This window comes from Anabas testudineus, chromosome 1 (assembly GCF_900324465.2).
Source record: "Anabas testudineus chromosome 1, fAnaTes1.2, whole genome shotgun sequence".
Lineage (NCBI taxonomy): Eukaryota > Metazoa > Chordata > Actinopteri > Anabantiformes > Anabantidae > Anabas > Anabas testudineus.
In genome coordinates this window covers 11,689,090-11,710,317 of record NC_046610.1, presented here as the reverse complement: position 1 = coordinate 11,710,317, position 21,228 = coordinate 11,689,090, and the positions used below count along the sequence as shown (strand labels likewise).

The 21,228-nt window shown below is 40.1% G+C and overlaps 1 protein-coding gene across 2 annotated transcripts in view; it reads left to right on the top strand.

Annotated features, from left to right (window-relative positions):
* Positions 1-13,018, top strand: part of ctnna2 (catenin (cadherin-associated protein), alpha 2) — a 263,561-nt gene extending 250,543 nt beyond the window's left edge. The window contains exons 15-18 of one of the 2 annotated variants that reach the window (XM_026360927.1): positions 1,366-1,547; positions 2,426-2,531; positions 9,247-9,381; positions 11,935-13,018. In XM_026360927.1, the coding sequence (XP_026216712.1) occupies positions 1,366-1,547; positions 2,426-2,531; positions 9,247-9,381; positions 11,935-12,222 (711 nt within the window). In that variant the 3' untranslated portion in view covers positions 12,223-13,018. The remainder of the gene's footprint in view (positions 1-1,365; positions 1,548-2,425; positions 2,532-9,246; positions 9,382-11,934) is intronic. The other variant, XM_026360928.1, reaches the window with a different exon arrangement.
* Positions 13,019-21,228: the final 8,210 nt, after the last annotated feature.

Genomic DNA, 21,228 nt, shown 5'->3' with positions numbered 1-21,228 from the left:
TGTACCTGCAAAGCAAATGCAGATTTACCCTGCTGGAGACACCAGTCTGTTTCATATTGTTGATTCCTTATTGTGCAGTCTAAATACATATTAACTTGCTATTTGTTTTGAATGTGCATGGTGTTTTCACCCCACACACTGTTTAATGGGATTTGCTGCCGCACTGTTGTATGTGTGTCTTGGCACCAGCAGCAGAGGAAATCTACACTGGGCTTGAGGGAGCCGGTTTTGCTTGTTTGTTTATGCCATTTGGGTTTTTTCGAGCTAGCCATCATCAAAGCAAACTCTGCTCACAAAGTGATCAGTAGGCCAAAGCTCATGGACACATCTGTTGGCCTCTGATGAGAAAGTTCTGCCTTTGTGCTCCTTCACTTCTGTCTGTAAGTTCAATTTTCCCTTCTAGCCCCTTCTAGGTTTTGCTTATTTGCTCATTTTATTTTGAAGACTGTCGGGACAGCATGTGACTGTGCCTGTATTTTTTTGTTTTCATTTTGCTCCTGACATATCTACCAGAAGGTATGCGCTAAGTGATGCACTTTCTCGCTGAGCTCACCCCGCACCATCACATACCAGCTTTGCTGAGCAGTAAGGGAGGACAAGGGTGATTATTTCATTAAGAGAACAGCAATTCATAGAGGACAGTCAATAATAGATGAGGTTAAAAAACAATGGTGACTTTTCTTTTTTTTACTGTAATCATTTTCTCTCTCTGCTTCTCAAGTCAATAGAATCGACCTAATGGAAACCAGGTTACTCTTCCTTCCATCTCACCTCCCTGACATAATGTTGAACAAATGCATTATTCATTCTCTGGTCTAAGAAGCAAAGTAATTATACATTTATCTCCCAAATAATACAGGGTCTTTACTGTGCCTGTGACCTTGCGAGATTTATGCCATTTTGGACCTGCCCCCAAAGGCCGCTGAGAGAGCAAATGTATTCTCAGAGACAAAAAAAGAAAAGAAGAAAAAAAATGAAGGCAAAAATGGATTTGCTCTTTATGGGTTTAAGATGTCGAGGGGTTTGAAAAGGTCCAGTCATTAAATGTAAAGTTTAGAACTTTATTTTGAAGCGTTCCAGAAGGGCAGGGTTAGTCAGACTCCAAACTTCATGTTCAAGTTTTATAAAGCAGATTGAGAAGTAGATTGGCCCGAACAAATGGTGATACATCTATCCCCCATCATAGTCTTTCCTGTATAGTATTTTTCCCTTAACTAATCCCTATTCTTCTTGGTTCTACCCTCCCCGGCCAGGTCTCCCTCATTTACTTTAATTCTTCTTCTCCAGCATTAACCATGTCACAATTTATTCTGCTCTCCTGATTATGTCTTTCTTGTTTCCTCCATGCTCCTGTGTTGCCCACAGGCCATCATGGCACAGCTTCCCCAGGAGGAAAAGGCCAAAATTGCTGAGCAGGTGGAGAGCTTCAGACAGGAAAAGTGCAAGCTAGATGCAGAAGTGGCCAAGTGGGACGACAACGGCAATGACATCATCGTACTGGCCAAGCAGATGTGTATGATCATGATGGAGATGACAGACTTTACCAGGTAAAAGTGCAACCATGCCAAAAAACAAAAACTATTCTAATTTAGAAATAGAACAATTAAGATGTCTGACAAACAATTTCACATTTGTAATGTAAAAGTTAAAGGCAAAGTGACTCAGATACCCTCTGTTGTTATGATAAAAAGATAGACTGTAATAAATCTGTTTGTGAGTCTTGTCACTACTGAAAGGCAGCTGCTTTCTTCTCAATCTCTTCCATCTGGGCCCAACATATCTGGGAAATTACTAATGCCTGATGGTTATCCGTCTTGTGTAAGGAGTCGTCATCCCCACTACTATTATACTGCATAACACAAACCAAAAACATTTGAAAAAAAAAACAAAAAAAAAACAAGGATTGAGTGATTATGGCTGTAGTGCTGTGATTACACCATTATAACTTGGCACTGACCTCAATGGCACGAAGAAACTGACAAAAAATGAGACATCACACACACGCTGACACTTATCATCGCCACATTAACCTTCCCCTTGCTGGCAAATCAAGAAAGCACAACACAGAACGCAGGCTCAGTTGTTGGCCATTATTTTCCTCTCCTGTTTTATTTCATTGTGCAACTCTGGAAAATCTCCTGTTTTGCTTTTAATAAAATCAGTTGTCTCTTCCAGTGCTTCAGTGCATATCTCTGTGATACATCATTAAGGCTAAAGCCATACTGTATTTGTAACATCCATTATCTGGGAAGTCTTATGTTGTTGGCTGATTGCATTGTCTCATATTCCTGCTGCCAGCCACAGTAAATTAGCTGCTGTACAAGCTTTTGTGACACAGGAGTGAGGTTGGCCTGTAAAGGAATGCTCTGCATATCCTTTGTTCCTGCAACTCCACCCACATTTCTCGCTCTTTGAATTTTTCCAGAGGCAAAGGTCCCCTGAAGAACTCCTCAGACGTCATCAACGCAGCTAAGAAGATTGCAGAGGCTGGTTCCAGGATGGACAAATTAGCCCGCGCTGTTGCAGATCAGGTAGCTTTGCAACTCCATTTCTATTACTGTCATTTCTGTCTCTCTGAAACTTTTGCTGTCTGTATCATCATAGCTGGTGGCAGAGCAAATTTTGAGTTAAAGTAAGTGGGCCATTGGAAATCTTTAATGTGGTTATTGACAAGCCAAGTGCTGGGCTGTGTTGCCGCATGGCTTCTTCTCCCAGTGGGGCCAACACTGTGAGAGCAAGACAGCAGAACCAAGTTGTGTCTCTAATATAATTAGCTCCCAACCAAGGTGTTGCATTCATTATCAGATGAGTACCTCTCTAAAACACGCTGACAGACCATTTGCAATATCTAATCAATCAGTGCTGTACCAAGGGAAGATGGGAATGAAAAGAAATAGCCGTGTATACTGTGTATGTGTGTACAGCAAATGAAGTGGGAGGTATTTGAGAATGCTAGCAGCACTCCAGGTAATGCATAATGCTCTTTTCATTTCATCTGTCTCTAATAAGCAGTGAGAATAAACTTAGGCACAAGCCTCACTGATTTATTAAGGCAGCCTGTTGTCATTGTAGCTGCAACTGCTGTAAGCTATCAGACCCTTAGAATAATTATCATTCGTTTCAGTATCGCATGCTGAGGCTTTTTGCCGTGCTGCTAAGCTGAAGAAATGTTGGAACTCACATCAAAATCTAGAATCACAATCAGACCTCCCTCTGAAGTCCTGCACTACCAGGAGTCCTACATACACCCTCAAAAACAAAGCTGCTTACTTGTATTTACTTTTTTTTAGGTTTAAGATGCAGAGCAAATTTCTCTTTTGTGTGCATGAGTTTGGATTTCCATGCAATATTGATAAGTTTAAATCACTGAATTAATAATACCTCTCTAAAGGCTATACCGCCCTCACTTTATAGATAATATAAACCTGCATTTAATGATTTTGTGCCCACACAAAATTGGCATGAATCACATTAAGAAATCGGTAAAATAACTTTATAAATAAAGTGTCAGTCCAATATTTATGTTTTTCCATCTCCTGTTTGGTCTCCATGAGCTCCTGAGAAAACAGTGGCTGCTCCATTATGTTTATCAAGTACTTGCTAGGAGTGTTATGCTGCTGCTTGGTGCGAACCAAAACAATGAAATGGAGGAAAATCTGCAGTGTGTGGTAATACTTATCTTTGGGTTTGTCATTGCAAGCAACCACTTTCACATAAGTGTGGTCATTTGAATTTTTAATGAATGATGCATGAATGACTGATTAATAATAGAAGTCAAGGTGCGAACTACAGGCCTGTGTTTGAATCAGTTAATATGTGCAACACATTTTGTCAACTGACTGTTAAATTTATCTGTATTTAGCTTATTTAAGTTTTGTTTTAAGTGCCTAAACCCACCTATAGAAAGGTTCAATTTAGATGTTGTACTGTAGATTGGCAGAAAACAATCTGCTCTCTGTGTTTATTAATATGTTCAGTATGAAAACATTTCAGATATTTGCATATTATCATAAAATAATAGAAAAAGAAATGCAAGTGAAATTATGTTCCCAACAAAGATGCATTTTAATAAGTTGTATAGAAACTCTGGATTTATCAATCTGGTGAAGATTATTTCCACCACCTTTTACATGTTTTCTTTATCCCATGCCTTCTTGTGACAGTATGTGACTTCACTACAATATATTGGCAAGCCTTCTGTTGTTATCAAAGGGCAGAATGCCTGTCAGCTTGAGTGGCCGTAAAGTATGCTATCAACTGACCAGAAGGCATCTTTACTCAAAGCTGGCACGGCTCTCTTTGTGTCACGCTGTACTGCTCTCTAGAGCATATTGTACTACCAAGTTTCAGGTTATCAATGTGTAGCTGAGTCTGTTACGCAGTAATTTCTACAAACACAGAGAAGAAATGATTTTTATGTGTGTGAGCCTTGTTTCTAAACATTGGTGCATATTTCTATGTGTGAGGACATTTGTCTCCGACAGCAGGTCTTGGTCTGCATCGAGGCTTATATATGTTATTTAGAGCAAGTTCTGCGACAAGAACAGAATAAACATGGACTTGTGTTTGTGTGCTTATGTATCCACTTCTCAGCTTGTAGGCTGCAGAGTGATGATCATTATTTAGCAGGGTTTAGGTGGGAGGGAATCTGTCACATGGCAAATCAGTGGCAGAGCCTGTGTCTGAATCAACAGTTGCTGTAATGAAAAGAGCAGGTGGCTTGCCATTTTTAATTGTCACTTAAATGGTTCCTAGACCACTTTTTGCTGAATATTCAAAGCCTGCTGTTTCACTTCCAGAGACATCAGAGTTGCATTCAGGAAATAAAGAGGATCTCGAGGACCTCTTCATTTCCTACAAGTTTTTTTATTGTAAAACTATTGTCATGTAAGGATTTGGGACATCAGTATGCCATTCAGCAAATGCAATGACTTAGTACAAGTTAGAACAATAAAACTTTGCTTTTATCAAGCATCTTAAAGAAATTACACAACAAATAACGTACTCTTTATTATTTCTCTTTATTCTGGACACGTATTTTGCATTCACACATTATCGCAGGTAACGTGTGCTTGTCGAGAGCACTGTGGCTTGATAGTATGAATAAAGACTGCTCCACTGCTTTCTGACAGGTCCCTTAAGTAGCAAACCTTGTCGCCACTCCACATCAGCCCTATTGATGAACACATGTGAAGCAGTAGGCAATTCTGCGTGGAAGGACGGAAAAGCTCTTTCATAGTCATTTAAGCACAGCACTTGACGCAGAAACCTCCTGAGGCACCTCACCCCATTTCACTCCAGCAATATGTTTTTTCTACTCTATTTCTCCCACTCTATTTACTCTACTCTGCTCCATTCTTTAAGTATGCTCCACACAGCATAAATACATGAAGCCAGCTGTAGAGCAACCCATTGTAGGACATTCATTGATTATTGAGTGTTATGAGCAGCCGTGGCGTCTCAGAGTGTCTGTCACCCTGTTTGAGACGGGCTCAGTTATTCCACAGCAACATCTGGTTTAATAATGTTGATGTCTGCACATCTATCTTGTTATGTTAAGATGAATATTGTTACAAAAACTGACGAAACAGAACACAATAAACTTAATAAAGCTGTTTTAGTTGTTTTTCTTTGTTTTAACAAAATCCATAAATAGATTAAAATCAATGATGTGTTAGTTTGTCTTCCAGTACTTTGGATTCTGACCTATTCTCTTCTATCAGCCCCCAGCCTATGCCCTCCTCTGACAGTATAAACCTTACTATTTATTCACAAACTATTAGGGACGGTGGAGGACCTTTGTTGCTGCCCTACATGCCAAATCCTTCTCATACATAAGAAAACATTGTTATCATACTGTATATGAGAAAGATCTGTCTTCAGTCTTCAGTTTAAGCATCGGATAAATAACTTGTGTAACATAAAAGTATGAAGGTGTTGTTTATAAATGCCGCTGAACACATGTAAGTTCAAGTCCCAGCATTCAGACTTCCAGGTTTTACTTTAATTGTCACAGCGGAAGCCTCTGTCGCAACGAGTGCAGAACAACAAGTGCAAAGCTCCTGTCGCCTCTACTGACAGAAGTGAAACCAAGTGTGACTGATGTGTAATTAAAAAACTTCTGGCTTAAAAAAAAAAAAAAAAAAAAAAAAAGAGATATAGTTTAACAGGAGCTGAGTGGAAAGGAGTCTGTAACAACCATCTTAAAAAATGAATGTTGTTGATGAGTAAATGTCAGTCCAAATCAGGAGTAACAGTTTTTAAGACAAAAACTGTTCATCTGTTGAAGTTCTGAAAAAAGGTTTCAAAACTAAATGTGACATTTTTTTGGATTGTGCTTCGTGTCTCATGCTTCACTGCCTTATGCTGTGCTTTTATTTCAACTGATCATTTCTGCACAAAATTAAGACCATAAATATTAATGCAGCAAAAAGAACCACAACTAACTCACCAGAACAAAACATCCACAGGCCTTACTTTACTGTGACCCCTTTTATGACTATGCCACTTTTTACTGCTTATACTAATGTGTAGAGTAGGATAACAAGAGTAGGCCAACTCTGTTAGCGTCTCATTATCTTCAGTTTATATGTCGTATTTCAGATGCAAATACGTCAATTTCCATGAAAAGTACAATGTTTAAAAGCCCGTCATGAATGGAAACCATATTATAATATAGATCACTGCTTAATTATAATACAGTAAGTGGTTTCAGCATCTACTAGAACACAGAAATGCTCAGGTTTCAGTGGAGATGCCAGAGACTGGATCAGCCAAAAGAAAGATAGCCATCTTTGTTGAAGTAACTGACAGGTGATGACTTACTATCAGAGCTAAGCCTGTGAGCTACAAGTGTATGTAACATGATCTGTCTTCGGGTCATCCTGCTGCTATTAGGTAGCAGAGATGTAAGTTAAGTTAAGAGAAACAGCAAAAAGCGAGGCTAAAAAGCTAAATAGCATGCTAAAATGTCTACTTCTTACACCCTGAATAATTTAGGAAAGGTCAGTGTCGCCCCGCTTATAAATGCAGCATCACTGCGAGGTGTGACTTGTGTTGTGACAGACTGCCACAATGATAGTGTGTTGCTCTCATCCCAGCACCACAGTTCACATTATCTTCCCGAATTGTCGGCCAGGAGCACATTTCATTCATTTTGAATCCAATTATGCAAAAAGAAACAACAACAAAAATACTTCCAACAACTACTGCGGCAAAAAAAGGAAAATACTCAGCTCTTATTCGACGTCTTTGGAGTGACAGAAAAATACAGGGTATTCCCACAAATGTTTGTTGAAACACTGGGGTCAGGAGGAGTTTTAGAAAGGCTGAGTAAAGACAGGCAGTGAACCACAGTTTTCTCTGTGTTCCTCGATGATGGACAGAGAGAGAGAGCCCTTCAATAGGCCCAGCAAAGTAATGAACCATACAGTTTATTCACATCAACAGGGAATCTGTGGAAGTAATGGACTATTACTCAATTGTTCAATAGGGAACAATTGTGTCACGTCTGCACCAAACTTGCCTGGGGCAGCAGTGTGAAGTGCAGTTAGCAGTGATGCTAGCCAGGACTGGCGGTGCAGTGATAGTGCCTGAGGAGACGCTTCCCTCTGCCTCACTGGCTGCTCTGTGAACTGGCAGCTCCACCTCAGTCTGCAGTCAGCAACACTTACTGTATGAGACGAAGCTGGTGCTGGTGGAGGATCTGGTCTATTTAGCCTTGGACGTCCTGCGCTGTTAGTGGCCACAACTATAAATGTAAAACATGCTTTGATTTGCTTTCTCTCAGTTCAGTTTGTGGAGTTCAGAAACGTTTCACCAGGCAAGAGGACGACAGTGTTGAAGTCGCTATTTGTCAGCAACACTGAATCGCACTGTTGACCAGTCAATACTATTTGTCTTAACACAAAAGAAGTCTGTCCTCAGAGAAGCGGAGAGAAGACTGGCGGCCAAGAAAGCTGCAGGTCTCTGAGGGGGTGTATATTCATATCACAGCTCCTTGTTTAACTTGCTATTCTCCACCAAGCCCACAAGACAAGGAAATAAGCTGTGCATTTCCCCACACAGTGCTGCTGAATGTCCTAGTTAGGACCGTTTAATATTAATGGCTAGAAGAAAGGTGTTGCTACAAAATGATGCTCACAGTGTTTAAGCAGCTGATGCAGTGTTCTTAACCCACTGGGAGCTTAGTGGGCCATAGCTGACTCCTGGAAGGCGTCCAGATGGAATAATAGGGGCAAACTGTGTGATAGTAGGAGACCCGAGGAGGCTGTCCTTGTATTCCCCATTGGTCTATTTGCTGCACTGTGTGATTGGTTTCTTTGCTGTTGAAGATGCATAAAGGCCTGCAGGATCAGGTCAGAACCTCTACAAACAAAGTAAAGAAATTAGTTTTCAAGTATTGTATCCGTTCATTATTGGTTGTATGTGTTTGTTTCCGTGAACTCCTGCTGTGCCTGCATCAGACCACAAAAAGGGGTAATTAATGACCAAAATGCTGACAGTGCACCCTACTGTTGTGGATTGCTGTTCTTGGTCTAGTGCTCTGAAAACAATCCCAGCATTTACATGTCAAGCATATATGGGAAAAACACACACACGCCTGTGAAAGTGTGTCTTTACATTTTGTCAGTGCAGCTTGGAATAAGTCCAATATGTTTTGTTTTGTTTTGTTTTTTTACCTCAGTGGCTCAGTGACAAATACATTGCCTTGATGGCTTTCTATTCTGACATTATATACAATATAACATGGCATCTTATTTGAGTTTCTGAAATGTCAGCACAACGTAGTGCCTTCAAACATCCCCACATGTTACACGTCTGCATATCACTGCAGCTGTCAGTGATGATAAAGACAGAAGATGAGTCATAATTGTCTTAAATTCCAATTTACCATTCACTGAATCATACATTATTGAGTGCTTACTGCACAGGAAGTGAAAGAGTAAATGAGGAGGAGATTCTGGACATGGTCCATGTCAGTGTGAAACAACTACATCATACAGCAGAAATAACAGCAGCTTTTCCAAATGAGCCTCAGACTCCTCTACTTTTACATAAATCATATTTGTTATAGCAGCTTCATTTTTGTTTTACAGGATGTGTTGAAACTTAATAAAAATTTCTGCCAAGGCCTTTAAAGTGTGCCAGGCTACTTGGCTGCTCAGTAAAAGCCAATAGCCACTTAAAGTTATAATGTTTTGTGTGTTCTCACAGTGTTTTTCTTTGTGCCTATTTTCCATCCAGTGCCCTGATTCAGCATGCAAGCAGGATCTGCTGGCCTACCTGCAGAGAATTGCCCTGTACTGTCATCAACTCAACATTTGCAGCAAGGTGAAAGCCGAGGTTCAGAATCTGGGCGGAGAGCTGATCGTGTCTGGGGTAGGTCTGTCCATACAGAGCAGCACACGGTGCACTCACACTATAACTCACTAGCCGTGGTCAGTTTCAGCTGGTTCTTATGCTCTGCACTGAGTGAGTTCAAGGTCACAATGAAGCTGTGAAGACCAGACGAAAGGTCACGCAGATTAAGGCTGATGCAGTTATTTCAGACTGATTACCATCTAATAATACCAGAAAGATGCAGCGCAGGCTTTTTTTCCATTTTACATGCCTCACAGAATCTTATTATAACTGCTCAAAGAAAAGTCAGTCAATTATTCCATAATGCCTGCTTTTGACATTTAAACTTTGCATCACTGGTTCTCGTCAGAGTACAGAAAATATATATTAAACGTTGCTGCCATGCAACACAATCAAGTAAACTTATTATATTCTTTAAAATATTCTTTCATTTCTTGAAATGTAAACAGGATGAAATGCATGACAAATTTAGTGCAGATAGTTTCTATTTCCGGTTAGGTTTAATTAAATGTATTGAGATATTCTTAACAGTACATAACTCCTCCTTTATTTTATTTTATATTATTTGTTTAGATATAACAAATCCACCTGCAAAGTAAATAGCTGTCATCATCAAGGGATTATATTTCATTTCATCTCTTGTAAAGCTAAAATCTGGTTCAGACAAACAGATGATAATTCAGGATATCACAACTGGGTAGTAAAAGGAGCATCCACCAAGACTTTGCACTGTGCCAAACTTCTTAAAGGAATATTAGAAATAAAAGAACATTGCTAGACTGCAAAGACTTTAGGTCTTTCAGCATCTACAGTGTATAACATTGTGCAAAGATTCTGGGACTCTGGGTAAATGTGTTTAGGTCAAGGGCAGAAACACTGTTGTGCATGACGTTTGAGCCCTCGGGCAAGGTTGCACAAGAAACCTTCACGCTACCATGATGAAAATAGCCACATGGCATGGACATGTACTCAAATTACTTTAGACCACTACATCCAGAAACACAAGGCCTGTGAAAACAAGCCCACAAAAAGCCACTCAGCTATTAAAGTAATAAGATATATAAACACAACACAGGCGATCTTCTCTATCTTAGAAGTAGCATTTTTTTGCACATTATGAGCTGTGGCACTTTAATAATGTTAAATAAAAGGAGCTATGTTCTTTCTTTGTGTGGTCAATGAGTGACGAAACGTGAAAGCTGCAATGTTCAATACACATGTGCAACAGTACCTGTGTGGATTAAAGAGACAGAGTTAAAAATAAAATAAATTTAAAAAAAGGGGAATCTCGACCTCATGACGGTGAAAGTAAAGTGGTGGAGAATCAATCACCTGATTTTGATTTATATGGAGAAGCGGAGGAGAGAGGGAATGAAGTTGTGGTTGGACTCTGCAACAGAGCAAAGTAGGTATAGTGGGGAGAGACGGGAGATAGGGGGCGACCCCAATTAAGCAACTGTACTTCAGAAACAAGCCCAAAACTCTGCAACCTGCATCTTCTAAAATTTTAGAAGAACTTCACAGGAAAACACGTCCAGTTTTTTTCTGCAGCCTCTAAGCAAGGAGGAAACTATATATCAATTTCTGTGCAAAAATGTCACCGAGTTCTCCAGGCTCATTGTGTCAGATAGATGCAAGACAATATAAACATACCCTGTGGTCAGGCGAGACCATGTTCGAGCTTGTTTGCCTCAGTGGACTTTTATCATTAAAGCGTATTACAGCCTCTATTCTTTAGACCCTCAGTTTGGACAATGAGGAACTCCCAGAACAATGTGTTTAACAGGCAGAACATAGCAGAGAAGCCCCAAGAAAGACCAGAGAGCTTCATCTTCCAGGACAGTCGCATGCATAAAAACATAATAACATTAAAAATATTAAATGTTTCTTTTCTGTGATCATTTTTAAAGGATGTTGTGTTTCCACTAAGAATTAACAAGTGAAATAATGTATTGGATATATCCATATGTTAACTAACACAACAAATCCAGTTAGACGGAGTACTGGATGTAGATCTCAGACTAAAAACAAAACATTTCAGTTTTGCAGTGCTTTCACACACCTCTGTGTTACTACAATTAGTTTCTCTCATTAAAATCAGAATCATTAAAATCATTGAAAGCTTTTTTTCTTCTATCTTGTGTTGAAACACTTCACTTCATGATTTCTCAGGACTCCGTCATAGTTGCTCTCACATGACATGTATTCCCTGCTGGGATTTTAACCTTTTCATGGTGGCCAGCTGGAATCCACACTCATTAAATCTGTGCAGTTGACTCGTCCCTTAACCCTCAGCATGAGGTAGGAGGAGGCCCACTGCCTGTCGACCCTTAAATGCCAGCCAAACAAAACAGACAGAGACAGAGGTATATCTGACCCCTGCCTGTGCTAATTAAGATCTGCTAAAATAAGATGTCATATAGCGAGGGCCATGTTTTTATCCTGCTTAATTACTGGACCTCCTAGGTAGTATATGTACAATAGCTGAGACGTGCTGATATCACTGCACTACACGTTGACTCAAACCTTTCTCTCTCTCTTTCCCCTCCAACTGTCCTTGCCTTTTTGTAGCTGGATAGTGCCACATCCCTGATCCAAGCAGCCAAGAACCTAATGAATGCCGTGGTGCTGACTGTAAAGGCATCTTACGTAGCCTCCACCAAGTACCAGAAGGTGTACGGAACAGCAGCTGTTAACTCACCTGTGGTGTCCTGGCGCATGAAGGCCCCTGAGAAGAAGCCTTTGGTAAAGAGGGAGAAACCTGAGGAGTGTCAGACACGTGTGCGACGAGGCTCCCAGAAGAAACACATCTCCCCTGTCCAGGCCCTCAGCGAATTCAAGGCCATGGACTCGTTCTAAGAAAAGAAAGTCATGCTTACCCCAAGAAAAAAGACGAAACATGACAGTGACAAGTTGATGAAAAAGTCCCTTTTTACATTGTGTTAACCCACCTCTGTTTGCCCTGCGTGTGCTTGGTGACACCTCAGGAGGACTGCAGTACATATTAATCTGCCACAGTGCAGCTCTTGTGAAGACAGCCAACACACACCCAACACTATTTATCGATCTTATTGTAGCTTAATATGTGAAAGCCTACTTTTGAAAATATGGGTGTTAAAAAAAGAAACATATCAGAGGAGGAAGAGTGGCATTTTAAAAATGTATGGCAGTTGATATTCTAGCTATATCATTAACGTGCTACTGACTGGCTGCTTGTATAAACATTTAAACTGTCTGAATGGAAAACCTGAACGGTTCAGTATAGGAGTTATTATAAAAGGGATATATCAGTGTTGGTATGCTCCCTTTTGATTTTGTTTTTCAATTTCAATGTTAACCTGTAGTGCTAGGAATAACTTATCTTTAAGAAACCAGGAAGTGTCGGCATCAAAGTAGTTTCCTTGTTCCTGATGGTTATAATAATAATAATCCATACTGTGTTTTTTTTCCAAAGCACACTTATGGTCTAATGTATTGCCTTTTTAAATTCCATTAATTTAATGATCGCATCACTAACTACGACGACCTGGATTGGAAGCTGTGTAGCGTATAAATAGACAGAGAGGTTTGACTAGTTGTGGTTTGCTCAGAGAATAGAAATCCCTGCATACAGTACCTTTATATTCACCATTCTCTAATAAATCCCTCAACTTGACCCTCAAAGTTTCATGTCTTTCTTGTTGTAACATTTGGATGTTTGTTATTAATCTTAACCAATGAGAAGATTCCAGGGCAGAAATCTACTGAAAACCCACACAGTCATAGACAAAGGCCACAATAGGCATCGTGATCATGGTTCAACGGTTAAGGCCCATTACTTCAGTGGGACTTTGGATAATTGGTCAGCACTGCTGTTGCTATTTTTGTCCAATTTGACCAGATCCTTCACACAAGCAGTCTACCACACTTTCTAAACAGATATAAAATAAATGAGAGTTCCTGTTTTCAATGGGCTTTGACTTTTCTTCTAGATTTGTGGTTTCTCAATATCTCAAATCTTCAGGATGGATTACTGAATTGGTTTAGTGGACATATAGTAGTAACTGGAAACAGCTGCAGTATCCATTTTTTTCTGATATTAATTTAGTGGAAATAGATGAAAGATGCATCACGACATATGCTAATGTGCAGAGGTTTGTGTTTAAAGCTTCTATGACGCAGATTCAATGAGCAGCTTTGAGATATTCCCTTCTATGTAGAATTCTCACCCTATAATAACTTCATATAACTATTAAAGTGATGAGAGGGAGGGTTTGGTGAGTGGAGTGTACCAGGGATTGTCGTAGTTCCTTAAAAAGCAGTTTGTCTGGTAAAACCGTATCCATATAATGAGCAGTTGAAGAGTTATGTACTTGTCATGGGCTCAGAGGTAACTGCTGACTCCAGGTCAGATATATAAACCAGTATTGACCACTGAAGTCCTTGTCAGTCTCTCTTAAGCCTGCAGAGTATTTCAGGGAAGGAAAAAGAGTGTTGGTTAGAGAGCTGGGACTCACCTGCGGAGTGAAACATCACCAGTCAGCAGGGCGTGAAATCCCACAGTGTCCCGGGCTCTAAATGTAGAAGTTTGAAATCTCTACAAGTGATGTGACATAAGAGTGGAAACTACAAATGTGCAGCTTCTATTGCTTCTCTAGCCTTTGGGAAACCGATGAGACTTTGCTGCAACGTCCTTTCATGCCAAGTGATTTTAGTGAATTAGCTCATTTTAGGAGACGGCACAATGCATTCCTTTTAGAAATTGGCTCAATCAAGCCCTTAGAGGCATCACGGGCAGCACATCCTGCCATTAAAACACAGAGAGCAAATCAATTGATTGCTTAATGCGACCTTGATTTGTCATGAATCAAATCAAAAACATTAACAAGCGTAATTGTCCCAATAATGGCTCACAGGACACTAGTTTAGATAATGCAGCGGTTTAGTCAGTGATAATGAATACAGCTCTTTATATATCCACATTGTACTGCTAATGGCCATTAAACACAACATGCGTCACGAATCTGTGCATCACCAAAATGCTCTGTGTTTAGGAAACAGGGCCACGGGGGAGAAGTTGTAACACAGTCAAGTTAATGGAGGGATTAATTCTTGGCTATGGTGCTGTCTAACACCAATAATCCCTGTGTGAATCCATCTCTACCATCCAAATAAAACATGACATGATGGCTGACAGCCTGAAAATTAAAAAGAAATAATTAAAATGAAATAATGAGAGTAGCAGAAATGCCACCACAGTGTAGTCTGCTGATCTGAGGAACGTCTGCATGGGATGTGCTGTATTAAAAGGATTAAAAGAGAGTTTTAATCTAGTTAAACAAACCTCCCTCAAACCAACTATAAAAATAGACAGAACGGAAAATGACTTAAAAGTCCCAAGGGCAGAATGGTGATGAACAGCACACAACCAGCTGCTACAATATGGTTTTTGGCTTTCGGTCTCTGGTGTCGGATGCCTTCTGACACTGAACGCAGCGAAGAGTCTGCCATCAGCACAGATGGACATCAGCGCTGTAAAGGGACCTCGTTTTATGGGTGCAGTTGTTTTATAACGTAACGTGAAAATTAAATCAGAGAAAGTGAAGCTGAATCATCTTATTTTGAATTGATGTTGAAGTTAAGTGTCTTTTTTTTTTTTACCCGTACATCAATGTTTCAAAGAGTAAAAGGGTTATAAACAGAACAGAAGGATTCATTTTGGAGAGATAGCTGCTGACATCTTAGCTCTGGGCGAGCTACATGCGCCTTACATCTTAAGTATCTTGAGAATCTTTGCATTCGAACAGTAATTTCAAGTAACAACCTATTTATTTATGCTTAGATAAACGCTTTCAGGAAAGCCGTGACCCTATTTCTGATCCGACAGGTGAGAAAAGTCTAGAAATTTCAATTTTAGAATTTTCTCTGAATGCTGAGATATGCTCTTCAGTTGTGTGGAGAACACACACACACACACACACACACACACACACACACACACACGCACGCACAGTGCTGTTTTGAAACCCTTGTGCCAATAATTCTTTTTGCATGCTTCCTTCATCTCCTTGAAAGTGTCTGAGGAGGTCAAGTAGGCATGACATTTCAGTGTGACTGCCCAGATTCAAACTCCTCTGCTTGGTTCATTCCGTGTTTTCAATCTGAGAATCCAGACAAGGACGATGTAAATGGTTTTTTGGCCATACAGTCAATGATTAAAGCAAAAATGTTACACTTGTGGATGGTTCATAATCCGGACATTCCCTGGGCACAATGTCTCAATCGCTCAGAGAATATGAAAAGGTTCCACTTGCAGAAGCTGGGACACTCTGGTCCGGTCGCAGTGATGCAGCGAAATCCCCAAATCTTAAAAAAAGACTTTGTTCTACTGTAGAAGTTTGGTGATAGAGGTTATGATCCATCAGCCCAGCTAATGAACATGCTAATACTAGTCAGTCGATAGCTTCTACTGCTGATTACTGAGCCATTTACCACCTTGTGGCATTTGTTTCTTAGTATTGTGCATCATTTAATTCAATATAATGATGATGTTGAAGAGGAGCAAACAGAACTCTTCATGCTAACAGAGTAACAGAGAAATGACTAACTCTTAGATACGGAGCTTATTATCTAAGTTGCAAGAAGTATAATCCACTCACACGTTATATTTTAAGAGCTATTAGCTCTGTTAACAACTGTCTCCCAACTGCCTGCGAACTCTTTCTGTGAAGCACTTCATCATCTGACAGATCCTCGGGCGTTGACATCTCCTAGCAGGCGGGTCCCCTTCTCTGAAAGCTGCCATGTCCCTAGAACAGACAAACCAAACACAGGCTCTAGAAAAGGAATCACATTTTCTTGAATTTGGTGACACTGGAGTTACACTGATGTCATTATAAATGACAGTAATGTTGCCGTCTTATTGCCTGTGGTCTGTACTTTAGTTTACATGTGGGTGTGGTTTACAAGCTGAAGCATGTCCGTGGAGTTCATAACCAGCTGATGTGCAGCACAAACCTCCAGAGAGTATTTCATGATGTGCACAGATGTGTTGATCAGGTGCTGTAAAACCTCAGCTGGCTGGCTGCTACATGTTCTGCGCTCTCTGGATGCTGTCAGCTGCTGCTACCTTGCTCTAAGAACCTCCCCAATTACCTTCTCACCTGGGTGACAGTGATGGACAGTCAGGGACGAGGAGTGCAGGGGCCACGGTGCTGTCTCCGGGTGTAATGGACAGTGGACTGCTGGTTGTAGAGTTTGGAAGGGGACTGGGGCCATAGTGTTGACCTTTAGAGTGATGGACAGTTTGGGGATGGGAGGGCTTTTATTTTGTCTCTTTCAGTCTTGTCAGTGAAGGAGGGGGAGAGATGGGCGGTGTGTGTGGGAACTAGATGGCTGTGGGTGGTGTCCTGTTACAGCTGTGTGTTAAATCCTGACTAAATGCTGTCAGACCTTTTAAAAAACTATAAAGGTTAACAATATAGCAACGTTTGATGATTTGTTATATGAAGGTAAATGTTTTACAAAATCTCTTTTTTTCACTTATATTGTTAAAGGGTTTTCATCGTAGATGTGTTTTTATTAGTTTTTAACCACAGCTGTTTAGAACAGGAGTCAATCTACAGAAAAAGCAGTAAACTAAAGTTAATGGCAAGATTAAGAGTTCACCTATAATCCAGAAATGAGTGGTGTCTGTAAAGATAACTGTAAATTAAACTTTATTTAAATTGTGCAGAGTTCTGTTAGTAAAACAAAAAAAATTAAATATCCAGTGTACTGAGTTGTTGTATTTGACGGCATCTGGGACCTAACAAGGTGATGAAGGTTGATGATATTAGCTGATGCAGCTCTTTTTAATCAGCACCACATCATTGTTTTACAGATTCAACTGCTGTACGTGTAACTTGAAATTAGTCTTTTGCACAACAGCTCAACCAACAACAACCAAGAAATCAACACTTTGTCCAGTGCACGAGTGTCAGGGAAGATCATTAAACCCTGTCAGAAGTCTGCACGCTACTGAGAGCTTTCTTATTTTATTTAGCATTTCACCAGATGGTATCTTAATGAGCCAAAGCTGACACTGTTTAAATTACAGTGAGCAAGGGACACAGTGGCCAAGAGTAAAATATCCTTTGCAAATTTCAACAAGGTCATAATAAAATTGTCTGCAGTCGCCCAACATGGCTGGAGAAACTACTGATTTATGTCTGTTCTTAATTGAATGAGGGAAGATAGTGTGACCTCTACCGAGCCTGAGTCCCGGCCGGTCTGAAGGAACGTTTAGTCCCACACAACAAAGGTGGAGTCATTTCCTTCAGTCCCCAACTATGATCATACCTGCAGCTACATCCTATTAACAGTAGCTTTCCACAAGTGGACACATGAGGAGCTCATCTGCTGGAGTCCGTATTTACCCATCGGGGGGGATGTGCTTTAAAGAGTTTAAGAGTGAATAAGTGGAATAAGTGTTTGACTAATGATAAGTTAAACATTTCTCTGTGTGGTCAGCAGCTTTTTATGAGTTTTTTAGTTGTAACAGTAAAAAACTACTGGTATGAATCAGGCTGTAATATAAAACCACTTGTTTTAATGTTTTATCAACAGTAGAGGTGATACACAGTGGGAAATAGGTGCAGTAACAACTTTAACAGACACTCTGAGATATTTCCTGCAGCAGAAGAAAACAATTCCACGTACATTACTGAAGCGTTAGATTATTAAGCTACAGTGTGAACGCGCTTAATGCTTTCAACACGTTTTGCACCAATTAATATTTCACTCCATAGCGAGCTGCTGGTGCCAAAGGAAAGATCGGGCACACACCAAGAGAAAGGATTTGTCGCTGGAGAACCACAGATGTCTGGTCCAAAGGACAAGCCAGCAACGGAATGTGCTGTGAGATATTTCTGGACCAAAGTGGCAGCATCAGCAAGTCCTGCACCATCAACTTTATTATAATTAGTTAGAAAACCTTTATTCATTCAACCCTCATCATATTTTGTTGGTCAAGGGGATTGACCCGGTCACAAGTTAGGCCACACACACACACACACACACACACACACAGTAAAAAATAAAGAATGTTAATGTTAAAGTTACGTTTTTATTTATTAATTATATATTTATCATCCATCACATATTGTTATTGTTTTAAATCCTCTTATGAGATGATATGGATACTTGCATTCTGTGTTTTCTATGACCTAATAAAACCTCGTGGAGGAACTGGAACTGTGCTCTTTTGTTCCAACAGCTGATTTCAGGCCCAATTAACACGGAAGTGAACATCCCACTCAGTCATGTGATATTAAAAAGTCGTTTTTTGTCTCTAATGCTGGCGCAGCAGCCTCATCCACCTCCACCTGCTGCTTCAGTGGTTTGATGCTGACAAACTTTTTGGAACAGGAATCGCTGCTTTGTGCGTTAATGGTGTAAGAAAAGTTGACGACATTATTGTTCCTTAAACTTCAGTAGGTTTTGTTTTTTAAATTTGACTGAACCTCCATCAGCCTGACGCACAGGAGACGCACGCGTTTTATCCTGAGATGCTGAACCTTCAACGACCTGACAGTGAGTACAGCTTTATTATCATACTACTGTGATTTGTGAAGTAAAAGTGGGGATTTCTTTATGTTTAGTTGATTTCTATACTTCAACATCTAATCTTTATCACACTAACGTGACAACTAAAGAGTTCTGTTCATGTAAATATGGAAACTTCCAGGATATAAAGTTGTTAGATTGACATTTGTGTTGTGTTGCAGCTGGATTTCTGCAGTTTGGTTGTTTATTTGCTGTATTTCTTATTCTTGTGCTTAAATGTTGTTTCTTAGTCTGTGTATAAACTTTTCTGCCGGTTGTTCCATGCAAACTTTTATTTAATGTTTGGCACTTGAGTAACATGAGTTATTGACATATTCTGAAAACAACAATAATAATAATAATAATATTCCAGCATTGTGTGTTAAGGTCTGTGTGAGCAGACTCTGGGTTGGAGCTTTGTTAGTCAGTGCTAAAACGTAACCATGCACAGTAGTTGAGAGTGTTTCCAAACTAATAAATGTCATTAGGGAAAGGGCATTAAACCACAGGGAGCTTTCTTTACTGTTGAAGGAACATGAATCAGATCACACAGACTTGCCCTACCACACAGCTATCAGATGGCTCAGCGTGGGCAAAGTGTGGCTCAGCTTCGGCAAACTCTGAAAAGAGTGTGGGTATTGAAACTCAGATTTAGTTGGAGTTTGAAGGAAAGGAAATCCCTGAACAGAGCAATTATCACTGGTTGAGTGATTTGACATTTGCTGCGTCCGGCCTCCTGAACGCACTAAACTCCAAATTACACGCCAAAACTCTTTCTGACATGAAATGGCACAGCCCTGTTCAGGCCTTCACGACGAGGTTGCGGCTTCTCAGTCATCATGTGGAGCACAACACCCTTGCCTCTAGCAGGTGGTCAATGCAAGAGATATGGTCCCATGTTGCAGGCCCCACATGGCAGGTTTTCAATTTGAGGATTTAAAAATATCGGAAAGAAACATGCTTTCGATTTTGATCTCCTTCCGCGTGCGTTGTGGACAGTGCTCCAAGTGATCTGCAATCTGATGCACTGCTGGAAGAACATTTCAAATCCGCACCGCTGCTGAGATTTTGTTCAACTTCTCAGAGATGAGCAGACAAGCTCAGTGGACACTGGCTTTTTCTGGCTCAAATATAAGTGGGTGATCTGGCTAAAAGTTCATGTAACAATCTTTTTTAAACAAAATCGCACCCCATGATATGAAATGTGATCTCTCTTCGACATTTTGAAATGTAATAAAAGAGTACAGGCAAGCTAGAAATGGCAACTGGGGAGTGCACTTTGTCCAAACACTGTGGTCAAACAGACACTGGCACATGGCACCAGGGTCCTTTTAGCTACTGCAAGACAAAACAAGTTAATGGTGAGTTCAGCAGTAGCCACGGAGGGAACAAATTAGTAAAATGAGGGCTAAGCTCTGTGCTTATATTTATTCTTAGGGGCACTGATCTAAATAAGAAATAAATAATAAAATACAGACACAACTATTTATTCAACCTGAACCTGGTTTTGAATTTGCTTATGAATCTTTAGAATTGTTTGTCATTTTCTACATTATATTATTCTATATTTTTGTGTGTCATTTTGCAAAATGAGTGATCTTGCAACTCTGTGACACATTTACGTTCCCCAGCTCACACACGACAACAAGATATTCCTCCCTGAGAGCTCACAACTAAAGGATGCAGACGGGTGAATGTGGAAAGAGTTCATTACAGAGTGGTTGCGCCTCATTTTTCAATCAAAGCCCGTCTAAAGTTGGACTGAAAGTGAAACCAACACAAAAGCACATTGCAGAAACCGAAATATGTAGCTACCACAAATTTCTGTTATACTCAGACAGTTAACACTGTATCAGTCTCTTTTCCTCTCTCCCTATGCACTGTCACTGAACATAGAAAAAAAAGTCACAAGTACAGTAAAATCTGTTAGGCATGCCTTCAAAATAAAATGGTAAATGCCACCAGACCAGGTTTATACGAGTCACACTAAACGAGAGATTGTGGATACTTCAGGATTGATCATGATCAGGGTTAATGGAAGCTCTTACACTTCTCAACATTTACAGCATGATTCGAACTTAGTCTGTGGTCATAATCATTTATAGTCATGTTGTACTCAATGTGCATCAACTGTGTTTTAAGTACCATATGGTTCATCCACCCATAATGTTTTGAAAGCAATACAGTGTATTGGAGTCTTCTTATGGCATCTTACAGAAAGTTGGCAGGGTTTCTGTATGAAAGTCTATGTGCTGACTGATGAACTGCACATACAATAAGTGTAGTTACCAAAACATGCTA